The following is a 12,543-nucleotide window of genomic DNA, read 5'->3' as shown; positions in this document are numbered from 1 at the left end:
GGAGGTTTGGAGCCAGAATGCATCATATATGTCATTTTTTATTTTGCTAGTAATTACATTTTTAGTTTGGTCTCTAGCATCCACCATTAGTTCGAGGTGGATTGACCTGTTAAATAAATCTTTAAAGCTTTGTTTACATTCAGAATTGGACAAACACCCTAACTCCAAGTCTTTGTCAGTAATACAATATTCTTCTCTGTTTACTGTTGATAAGAGCTCAGTATTGTTAATGGAGGGAGTCAGCTGTGGAAGAATTCAAGAAGCCAAGAGCTGTAGTTATAGTGCACAGCCACACAAGGGGCTGTGCTTGACCACTCACCCACAGTTAGTAGTTGTTGGCCATTTCCCCGCAGGAGCCATGTTTAGTTGTTACCCCATAGATAGAAGCCTTGGTTGGATATTACCCCAAAGTTAGGAGCCATGGTTGGCCACTTCCTCACAGTTAGAGATAGAAGATGTGGTTGGTCACTCCTCCACAGTCATGTGCTATGGTTGGCCACCCCCTGACAAGCTATGGTTGGGCATTCCCCCACAGTTATGATCTGTGGTTGGCCACTTTCTCAAAGTTAAGATCTGTTGGTGACCATTCTCTCAAAGTTAAGAGATGTGCTTGGCCACTCCTCGGGAGCTGTAGTTAGCCATTCCTCTACAGTTAGCTGTAGTTGTCCACTCACTCACAGGAGCTATGATTGGTCATTACCCCATAGTTACGAGCTATGAATGGTCATTACCCCACAGTTAGGAGCTATGATTGGCCAATTCCCCAGAGTTAGAAGCTGTGGTTGGCCACTCTATCCCAGGTAGGAACGGTGGTTGTCCATTCTATCCCAGTTAGGAGCTGTGGTTGGTCATTATACCACATTTAGGAGCTGTGGTCAGCCACTCGCTCAAGGTTAGGAGCTGTAGTTAGCCACTCCCTCACAGGAGGTATGGTTGGTCATTCCCTCACAGTTAGAAGCTTTTGTTGGCCACTTGCCCACAGTTAGGAGTAATGGTTGGCCACTTCACTAATGTTATGAGCTATGATTGACTACTACCCCACAGTTAGGAGCTGTGGTTGGTCATTCCCTCAAAGTTAGGAACTATAAACTGTAGTTGGCAACTCCTCCACAATTAGGAGCCATGATTGACCATTCTCCTACATTAAAGAGCTGTGGTTTGCCACTTGATCACAGAAGCAATTGTTACCCCCCCCCCCCTTAACAGTTAAGAACTGTGGTTGGCCAATCCCCCACAACTGAGATCCATGGTTTGCCAGTCAACCATAGTTAGGAACCATGGCTGACCACTCCCTCACCACAGCATATCATAGCCAAGCAGAATCGAACTGGCAAAGAAAAGCTCGCAAGGTGCAGTAGATATGTTCACTTTTCTGTTCTCTGTGTAAGCTGTGCTGTATAATATTGTGGAAGGGCAAACACAACTACATTTTCCAGAATGCTCTTCTTTACCAAAAAGGAGATAAACCAATACAGTAGTTGGCTTCCATTGCTGACCACCTCTGATTAATGCTATGTGCCTGGCTGCCTCTAACTTGTATACATAAGGATGCTGACGTGGTGCTATCACCCATATCAAGAGAACCATTGTTTAAATAGGGACTTACAAAGAGCTGACCATGCTTGAGCAGCATAACATCGAGGTAACTAATATATTCAGAAGTGGAGGTCAACAATGGCATCAACCACCCTTCTTTCTACATGGCTACCTATAACAATGCTAATGAAAACAAATATAAAGTCCTCTGGTTGTTGGAGACTCTAGCCGTCACACAGATAAGTTTGCCAGCCTGCTATAAAACATTCCTACTCTTGACTCATATGGTTATAAGTAGAGGTTCCAAAGTCCCACATGTGACATCAGCATCTGGCGAGGATTACGTCCCAGTCATGAGAAGACATGTAGTACATACACTATATTACCAAAAGTATAAGGAATGCCTTTACACGAAAAAGAACTTTAATGGCATCCCAGTCTTAGTCCGTAGGGTTCAATATTGAGTTGGCCCGCCCTTTGCAGCTATAACAGCTTCAACTCTTTTGGGAAGGCTGTCCATAAGGTTTAGGAGTATGTCTATGGGAAGGTTTGACCATTCTTCCAGAAGCACATTTGTGAGATCAGGCACTGATGTTGGACGAGAAGGCCTGGCTCGCAGTCTCCGCTCTAATTCACGCCAAAGGTGTTTTATTGGGTTGAGGTCAGGCCAGTCATGTTCCTCCACCGCATGCTCGCTCATCCATGTCTTTATAGACCTTGCTTTGTGCATTGGTGTGCAGTCATGTTGGTACAGAAAGGGGCCATCCCCAAACTCTTCCCACAAAGTTGGGAGCATGAAATTGTCCAACATGTCTTGGTATACTGACTTAAGAGTTTCCTTCACTGGAACCAAGGGGCCAAGCCTAACTCCTGAAAAACAACCCCACACTATAATCCCTCCTCCACCAAACTTTACACTTGGCACAATGCAGTCAGCAGTCAGGCAAGTACCCTTCTCCTGGCAACCTGCCAAACCCAGACACGTCAATCGGATTGCCAGACAGAGAAGTGTGATTCCTCACTGTAGAGAACATGTTCACTGCTCCAGAGTCCAGTGGCGGTGTGCTTTACACTACGGCATCCAACGCTTTGCATTGCACTAGGTGATGTAAGGCTTGGATGCAGCTGCTCGGTCATGGAAACCCATTCCATGAAGCTCTCTACGCACTGTTGTGCTAATCTGAAGTCCTTTGGTGCCCTTGCCAATTATTGATGTGCCCTTTGAGAGAATGTCCGTGGACCTTTGGAATCCACTCCCAAAGTTTGCCTGGGGCCATCGGCATATTCTAGTTATTATCGATTATGCTACCCTAACGCTATTCCTCTATTCAATATATCTTCAGAATTGACAATATATCGGGGAAACTGACAAAAAGTTGCTCCAGGTGTTCAGCTGAGTCAGGGTCCCTAAGGAGATATTTACAGATCAAGACATCCTTTTTATGTTGTGAGTAACCAAAAGGTGGTGGCATATATGCAAATCTCTATTTACCAGCCTCAAACTGTTGTCTTGGTGGAACGATTTAATAAAACCTTAGTGCGTGTTGAAAAAAGTTATTGACAATAACATAAATGTTTTCATATTTTTATTTTACATCCTTTGAATGATACAATATCAAGATATATCCACAACGTACATTTCAATTGCCCTTGCGATACATAACCATTCTTTTTAACTTAAATGGAAAAAAAGCATATTGATTAACATACACTAAGTATATTACAGATACCAAAAATTATCATTTCAACAAAACATCTGCTAACAACCGTAAACCAATATTCTTTATTTATATCCAAGAGCAACCCCTAATAATCCCTATACCTTACAGAATTAAGTTAATAAACAATTTATACATAAAAGTATATTTTTGCTATGATTTAAGTTTAAGATTAACCAAACTAATAGTATCAACTTTAATATACCGATCTGCAGGGCTTTTTTTCTCAGAGAATAGGTGCAGGAAATCCCCTTGTTTCTGCTTCCTATCCACCTAAGCACCATCCCTTGGTTCCACCCCCCTACCGACCTCCCAGTACCTCTCCTTTTAGAGAATACAGTACTAAGTATCATTTAGTATGAGATATGCTATTGATAACAAGAAAACCAGTAAAATAAATACCCTGCAGCCAGTAATAATACCCAACCCAGCAACAATAGATTCCCTCAGCAACAATGGACCCCCACAACAAAATACCACTCCAGCAACAATAACATCTCCCATCATCAAGCAACAATAGACCCCTCCCTTAATAGTGGATAGCAGCAACAACTGACCTCCCAGAAACAATAGACTACCATGCAAAAGTAGTTCCCCTCCAGTGACAATGGATCCACCAGCAGCCAACATCAATAGACCCTCCAGCACCCCTTGCCATTACATACTTTCAGTGCTGAAGGTATCTGAACTGCATTCACCTGTGTTTCCGCTGCAAAAAAAGCCCTGCCATTTTTTATATTTAAATGTGATCATAACCTGTTATACAGTGGGGCAAAAAAGTATTTAGTCAGCCACCAATTGTGCAAGTTCTCCCACTTAAAAAGATGAGAGAGGCCTGTAATTGGCATCATAGGTAGACCTCAACTATGAGAGACAAAATGAGAAAAAAAATCCAGACAATCACATTGGCTGATTTGGAAAGAATTTATTTGCAAATTATGGTGGAAAAAAGTATTTGGTCACCTACAAACAAGATTTCTGGCTCTCACAGACCTGTACCTTCTTCTTTAAGAGGCTCCTCTGTCCTGCACTCATTACCTGTATCAATGGCACCTGTTTGAACTTGTTATCAGTATAAAAGACACCTGTCCACAACCTCAAACAGTCACACTCCAAACTCCACTGTGGTGAAGACCAAAGAGCTGTCGAAGGACACCAGAAACAAAATTGTAGACCTGCACCAGGCTGGGAAGACTGAATCTGCAATAGGCGTGCAGCTTGGTGTGAACAAATCAACTGTGGAAGCAATAATTAGAAAATGGAAGACATACAAGACCACTGATAATCTCCTTCGATCTGGGGCTCCACGCAAGATCTCACCCCGTGGGGTCAAAATGATCACAAGAACGGTGATCAAAAATCCCAGGACCACATGGGGGGACCTAGTGAATGACCTGCAGAGAACTGGGACCAGCGTAACAAAGGCTACCATCAGTAACACACTATGCTGCCAGGGTCTCAGATCCTGCAGTGCCAGACGTCTCCCCCTGCTTAAGCCAGTACCTGTCCGGGCCCGTCTGAAGTTTGCTAGAGAGCATTTGGATGATCCAGAAGAGGATTGGGAGAATGTCATATGGTTAGATGAAACCAAAATAGAACTGTTTGGTAGAAACACAACTCAACGTGTTTGGAGGAGAGAGAATGCTGAGTTGCATCCAAAGAACACCATACCTACTGTGAAGCATGGGGGTGGCAACATCATGCTTTGGGGCTGTTTCTCCGCAAAGGGACCAGGACGACTGATCCATGTTTAGGACAGAATGAATGGGGCCATGTATCGTGAGATTTTGAGTGCAAACCTCCTTCCATCAGCAAGGGCATTGAAGATGAAACGTGGCTGGGTCTTCCAACATGACAATGATCCCAAACATACCGCCCGGGATACGAAGGAGTGGCTTCGTAAGAAGCATTTCAAGGTCCTGGAGTGGCCTAGCCAGTCTCCAGATCTCAACCTCATAGAAAACCTTTGGAGGGAGTTGAAAGTCCGTGTTGCCCAGCGACAGCCCCAAAACATCACTGCTCTAGAGGAGATCTGCATGGAGGAATGGGCCAACATACCAGCAACAGTGTGTGCCAACCTTGTGAAGACTTACAGGAAACGTTTGACCTCTGTCATTGCCAACAAAGGATATATAACAAAGTATTGACATGAACTTTTGATATTGACCAAATACTTATTTTCCACCATAATTTGCAAATAAATTCTTTCCAAATCAGCCAATGTGATTGTCTGGATTTGTTTTCTCATTTTGTCTCTCATAGCTGAGGTCTACCTATGATGCCAATTACAGGCCTCTCTCATCTTTTTAAGTGGGAGAACTTGCACAATTGGTGGCTAACTAAATACTTTTTTGCCCCACTGTATCTCCACCACATCAAGAGTGTAGTCTACAAACTGTTTCCATGTAAAGAAATTGTTAATCTTGGGTCTGATTTGATAGTTCCACACTTAATTTTTTTATTACATAACATTTTTTTTGTCTCTTTATAATTCTGAAATGTTTTACTTCCATACTTGATGTTTGCTGTCAGGAAAGTTCCTCTTCTATGGGGTAATACCCATTTGAATTGCGTAACAAAAGGCTTCCTAGGGGACTTCTAGATTTAGCCAAAAATCTCCTGGGAAGGAGATAAGACACCTCATAAAAGCGCAATTAAACATTTCACAAATGCAGGAAAGAGTTGCAGTAGTATTGCCAATTGTAAAAGAACATACAGTACAACAGGGGTGCCCCAGTCTACACTTCTTCACCTGGCGGCAGGGTGCTGGTATAGACTCCCACCATTGAGCGCAAAAAGCTTTGCTAAGTGCCAGGATCTTTTTGAAGTTATTGAGAAAGTTGGAAAAGTAAGCTACAAAGTTCAACAACCAGGAAAAAGAAAGCATGGACAAACATACCATGTAAAATTGCTGAAGCTCTGGAAAGACAGGGTGTCACTAACTAAAGAGTTCACCTTGGATGCATTTCATGTGAGTACTGAGGCCCTTCGGGTTCCTGAAGTGGAAATCATCGATGCGCAGTCTAGTTCCCATAAACAGGAGACCAGAGAGTTCCTTTAACACATTTTTCGCAATTACTTGGCCAGACTTCAGTTGTACATGACATTATTACTGAACCATGGGTCCATGTTAAACCTAATGAAGCACAGAGGAAAGATGTCAACGAGGAAGTAAAAAAAATGCTTACGTTAGGCATAATTGGGGAGTCCGACAGTGACTAGTCTAATCCCATTGTAGTAGTCCCAAAACCAAATGGTAGTTTTATGGTTTTGTAAAGACTTTAGGAAATTCAATTTAATGGCAAGATTTTACACTTTTCCCATGCCTTGGGTAGACAGGCCCATAGAAATATATTGGACAGCCCGTTATCTGACAACTTTGGACTTGACAAAAGGGTATTTGCAGATTACCCTAACTGAAGTGCTAGGAAAAAGACTGTGTTTGTAAATCCTGACAGTTACTTGCAATATAAGAAGATGCTGTTTGGGTTACAGAATTCCCTTGCCACATTCCAGAGGGCCATGGACAGAAGTCTAAGACTCCATCAGCAGTATGCTGCCATGTTCCTAAACGATATATATACATGATACATAGCACTTACTTGCAATCTCACCTGCCTCATGCTCAGGCTGTATTGTACGGTCTCCATAAAGCAAGGCTCACTGCAAATACCAAAAAGTGTGTTATTGGTTTAGAGGAAGTCTATAGGTTGTAGAGTAAAAAAAACACAGTTACACAAAACAGAAGTCATCCAAGAATGGTAACATCCAAGGGCGGACTGACCATATGGGAACTCGGGCACTGCCCGAGGGCCCGGGGTCAGTAGGGGGCCCCATGAGATGCCCCTGGTACCTTTTATAGGCTTTTTTGGGTGTGGTTGAGTGTGGGCGAGGACACGGGCCCATGATCCCCTTTTGCCCGGGGGCCCCATGAGTTTTCAGTCCGCCCCTGGTAACATCCCACAAACAAGAAACAGGTCAGATCTTTTCTTGGTCTAACTTGTCACTACTGGAGATTCATCCCAAATGTTGCAACTCAAGTAAGCACTTTGACCGACCTTACCAAAGAGAAAAATTCTTTAATGGTAAAATGTTTTCCACAAGTGGAGGAAGCTTTCCATATCCTGAAGGGTACTCTTTGTGTGCAGCCAGTTCTATACTCCCCAGCTTTTTTTCAGGGACTTTGTAGTTCAGCCAAATGCATCCAATGTTTGTCTGGGGGTTGTGATGTGACAGGTATGGAATGGGGAGGAACACACCATAATATACCTGAGCTGAAAGCCAAATGAACAAAATACGACATATGCATTGATTTACAATGTAGTTCAGCCAAATGCATCCTATGTTCGTCCAGGGGTTTTGTTGTGACAGGTACGGAGTGGGGAGGAACACACCATAATATACCTGAGCTGAAAGCCAAATGAACAAAATACGACGTATGCATTGATTTACAATGAATGTTTAGTGAGCATTCGACACAAACCGATATTATTTATTAGAGCACCATTTTGATCTTGTGCAACTATTCTCCCTTTAAATAGATGGCTGACAAGAAGGAGACGCAAATAGACACAAAAAACATTGTTTTTTGACCTTACAAGACTAAAGTTTAGCAGTGAACTATAGGCCGGGGGCAGAGATGAGTGTGGCAGGTGCACCAACCACGGGGACGAAGCAAGGGGGAGTATATGTGGCAGAGTGGCCAGGAGAGAGTCTGATAAGGTCTGATTTAGTGCTTACATATCAGCCAGGTTCCTTTCAACCACATTCCAAACCTTCTGATCCACCCTAGGCTTGCATTTCTCTCTTAATATGTTATAATTAAGAGATTGTTCATATTTTTCCTTCAGTCATAAAGGGGTCCCCTCCACCAACTCTAAAGGTCCAGGAACTGTTCTTTTGAACAAGCAAGCAGGTGTACCAACCTTGGGGATGAAACAAGGGGGAGGTATATGTGGCAGAGTGGCCAGGAGAGAGTCTGATAAGGTCTGATTTAGTGCTTACATATCAGCCAGGTTCCTTTCAACCACATTCCAAACCTTCTGATCCACCCTAGGCTTGCATTTCTCTCTTAATATGTTATAATTAAGAGATTGTTCATATTTTTCCTTCAGTCATAAAGGGGTCCCCTCCACCAACTCTAAAGGTCCAGGAACTGTTCTTTTGAACAAGCAAGCAGGTGTACCAACCTTGGGGATGAAACAAGGGGGAGGTATATGTGGCAGAGTGGCCAGGAGAGAGTCTGATAAGGTCTGATTTAGTGCTTACATATCAGCCAGGTTCCTTTCAACCACATTCCAAACCTTCTGATCCACCCTAGGCTTGCATTTCTCTCTTAATATGTTATAATTAAGAGATTGTTCATATTTTTCCTTCAGTCATAAAGGGGTCCCCTCCACCAACTCTAAAGGTCCAGGAGATGTTCTTTTGAACAAGCAAGCAGGTGCACCAACCTTGGGGACAAAACTAGGGGGAGGTATATGTGGTAGAGTGGCCAGGAGAGAGTCTGATGAGGTCTGATTTAGTGCTTACATATCAGCCAGGTTCCTTTCAACCACATTCCAAACCTTCTGATCCACCCTAGGTTTGCATTTCTCTCTTAATATGTTATAATTAAGAGATTGTTCATATTTTTCCTTCAGTCATAAAGGGGTCCCCTCCACCAACTCTAAAGGTCCAGGAGCTGTTCTCTTGAACAAGCAAGCAGGTGAACCAACCTTGGGGACAAAACAAGGGGGAGGTATATGTGGCAGAGTGGCCAGCAGAGAGTCTGATAAGGTCTGATTTAGTGCTTACATATCAGCCAGGTTCCTTTCAACCACATTCCAAACCTTCTGATCCACCCTAGGTTTGCATTTCTCTCTTAACATGTTATAATTAAGAGATTGCTCATATTTTTCCTTCAGTCATAAAGGGGTCCCCTCCACCAACTCTAAAGGTCCAGGAGCTGTTCTGTTGAACAAGCAAGCAGTTCCACAAAGGACAATCCTAAATAACCGATTTCTTAGTTTCATTGATATATAAATCAACAAAACAGAATGTAGAACTGGAACAAAATTAATTATAAAAAGCAACCATACAGGGTCCAGCATTGTATAGCTAGCAATTGTATTGGTTAGAAAACTAAAAATCCAGATCAGGATAGAGCCAACCGTAAATTTCAGGGTCCGGCCATAGGCATCTGTACTGCTGTTTACATTTCTGAAATTGCTCATTCTATTCATGTGAATGCCAAGCAAAATAGTAAGAAGAGATGAAGTTATGAAGACCATTAGAAATATGAAAATTTCATACAAGTTGAAATATAACATCATCTTCTGCTTTTGTTTATAGTATGACTTGCCATCTTGTGTTGAATTCCAAAAAAAATTAGTTTGAGTGTCCAACATAAATATGGATGTGTATCCTAAAGACAGCATAGTAGGTGTAATAATTAGGTAGATGACCCTCCTTGATATGATGGCCTTCAGACGTAAGCAAAAGATGGTGTGAAAAGTGGAGATCTTGAAGTAAAGGAAGATGGAAAGCAGACTCGATAAGCAAATAGTAGAAATGGCTGAGTAATTAATTGTAAAGAATGCTAATATCAAAAGTATTTTTAGGAAATTTTGAAAGTATAGCGCTATGGAATGTAATAAGCATGACATTTGAAAGAAGATTCTTCCTATCCCGATAGAGGTGATTATTTTATCAGCATCTGTTATTGGTCTTCCCTTCATCCAGTCATTGAGATTCACAACTACAATGAATGACTGTATCGCCAAACCTGCCAATATTAATATTCCGAGACAAGCAAATCGAAACAGATATTGTGCTAAATGAATTCCATAGTAGACTTCCTCTGTAGAATTAGCCATCTTTGCAAATGAAAGAGATGTCTTTCAATAAGTGGGAGAGAAGTGCTCTTCATGTATTGATGGAAAAATTACTTCTTTGAATTTTAAATGCAAATTGTAATTAAAGTACGTTGGCTGTACTGATCTTTATACAAATAAAGAAGATGAGAGAACATCTGACACTTTCAAAACTGGTGGATGTTGTTATAAGATTCCAGAACACCAGGTGGAAAAATCATCTTTTATTGCAGGTACTGAGATTAAAGGGAAACTATAACACCGTATATTGGGACATAGGGCTCTTTGTGTTGTAGCCAACAATTTTGCACAATAACGTTTACCATCATCCAAATGGAGACTTTAAATAAATAATATTTTTGTGACTAAAAATCAAAAATTCCTCCTGCGCTCCAAAGAGTACCTACACAGAGCCAACTGCTACCATCTAAAACCCTATACCATGGGATAAAATGACATCAATATTGGGATGAAGCGCTCAGCAATGAGGGTAATAAACATCTAACTAATGAATTCCAAAAAGTGACAAATGCTTAAATAAATAAAATAAATAGTGATTCCAATACCTAAACAAACAATCTGCCACCCAGTGGCTAAATCAGATACCAACAGGTGAACATAAAGTGACAAGTGCTCTAAAATTGATAAATATATATACACCATAAATATAAATACACATAAATTCATAAGCTATGACCACTCACTGAACTGTATATGTCTAAAAATACCATGAATTAATAAACGTGAAATAATACACTGTAAACATTCACTAAAAAAAAAAAGTGGCAAGTGTAAAATACACAATTAAATCTCATAAATAAAGTACAAAAAACGTGCTAACACACTCATAAATAGTGCAAAATATAAATAGTGCAAAATATAAACAGTGCTAAATATTCATCCACTTTCAGCATGTGCTCAAGCCAGTGATCACTCTAGTGCAGGGGCGGACTGCCCATTTGGAAACTTGGGCACTGCCCGAGGGCCCAGGGTCAGTAGGGGGCCCCATGAGATGCCCCTGGTACCTTTTTCATAGGCTTTTTTGAGTTTGGGCAAGGACACAGGGGCCCCATGATCCCCTATTGCCCGGGGGCCCCATGAGTTGTCAGTCCGCCCCTGCTCTAGTGCATGTAGCCCCCAGTGACTAGAGTGCCTCCTCACCTCCTTAACTCGACTCCTAAGGGCCACAAATCATATAATAATATGATGTTTCAACCCCGATTGGGTTCTTTCCCCTCTGGTAATAGTGGTCCCAATGGCTCCACACCACCTCCTCTCTCACCGATATCCACTCAAATAGTATGAACAAGCTCAGCAATATACATCAGGGCCATGAAAGGAGAAGCAGAAAGAAACTTCCATAGTGTAATATGTCTGTTTAATGAATAGAAGATGTCCTGGAAAATGTCTTATTTATCTATTTGGAAGTTGCATCCAGCAGAGTGAACAAGCGCAGTGATGTCATTTCCGGGTGGAGCTCGGTGACGCAGTTCCGATGACGGACGTCCGGTTTTTCGCCATCTTTGTTTCCTTCAATACACCCATAGCATATGGGAAACTGTGGATTGTAAACTAGTAACATGTCAGTTGCGTATCTGTTTTTTTCTATTCATTAAACAGACATATTACACTATGGAAGTTTCTTTCTGCTTCTCCTTTCATGGCCCTGATGTATATTGCTGAGCTTGTTCATACTATTTGAGTAGATATCGGTGAGAGAGGAGGTGGTGTGGAGCCATTGGGACCACTATTACCAAAGGGGAAAGAACCCAATCGGGGTTGAAACATCATATTATTATATGATTTGTGGCCCTTAGGGGTCGAGTTAAGGAGGTGAGGAGGCACTCTAGCCACTGGGGGATACACGCACTAGAGCAGGGGTGGACTGACAACTCATGGGGCCCCCGAGCAATAGGGGATCATGGGGCCCCTGTGTCCTTGCCCAAACTCAAAAAAGCCTATGAAAAAGGTACCAGGGGCATCTCATGGGGCCCCCTACTGACCCCGGGCCCTCGGGCAGTGCCCGAGTTTCCAAATGGTCAGTCCGCCCCTGCACTAGAGTGATCACTGGCTTGAGCACATGCTGAAAGTGGATGAATATTTAGCACTATTTATATTTTGCACTATTTATATTTTGCACTATTTATGAGTGTGTTAGCACGTTTTTTGCACTTTATTTATGAGATTTAATTGTGTATTTTACACTTGCCACTTTTTTTTTTTTTTTTAGTGAATGTTCACAGTGTATTATTTCACGTTTATTAATTCATGGTATTTTTAGACATATACAGTTCAGTGAGTGGTCATAGCTTATGAATTTATGTGTATTTATATTTATGGTGTATATATATTTATCAATTTTAGAGCACTTGTCACTTTGGGGTTTATTTACTAAAGCTGGAGAGTGCAAAATCAGACTCACTTCTGCATAGAAA

At 41.8% G+C, this 12,543-nt stretch overlaps 1 protein-coding gene across 1 annotated transcript; it reads right to left on the bottom strand.

Moving 5' to 3' along the window:
* Nucleotides 1-9,160: 9,160 nt before the first annotated feature.
* On the bottom strand, nt 9,161-10,111 carry LOC149432256 (taste receptor type 2 member 105-like). The gene has a single exon (XM_089665359.1). The coding sequence runs from the start codon at nt 10,109-10,111 to the stop codon at nt 9,161-9,163; it is 951 nt and encodes a 316-aa protein (XP_089521485.1).
* Nucleotides 10,112-12,543: the final 2,432 nt, after the last annotated feature.

The sequence above is a fragment of the Staurois parvus genome, unplaced genomic scaffold (assembly GCF_062004578.1).
Source record: "Staurois parvus isolate SC_StPar_1 unplaced genomic scaffold, SC_StPar_1.0 ptg002181l, whole genome shotgun sequence".
NCBI classification, from domain to species: Eukaryota; Metazoa; Chordata; class Amphibia; order Anura; family Ranidae; genus Staurois; species Staurois parvus.
This window is presented reverse-complemented; position numbering and strand designations above follow the sequence as displayed.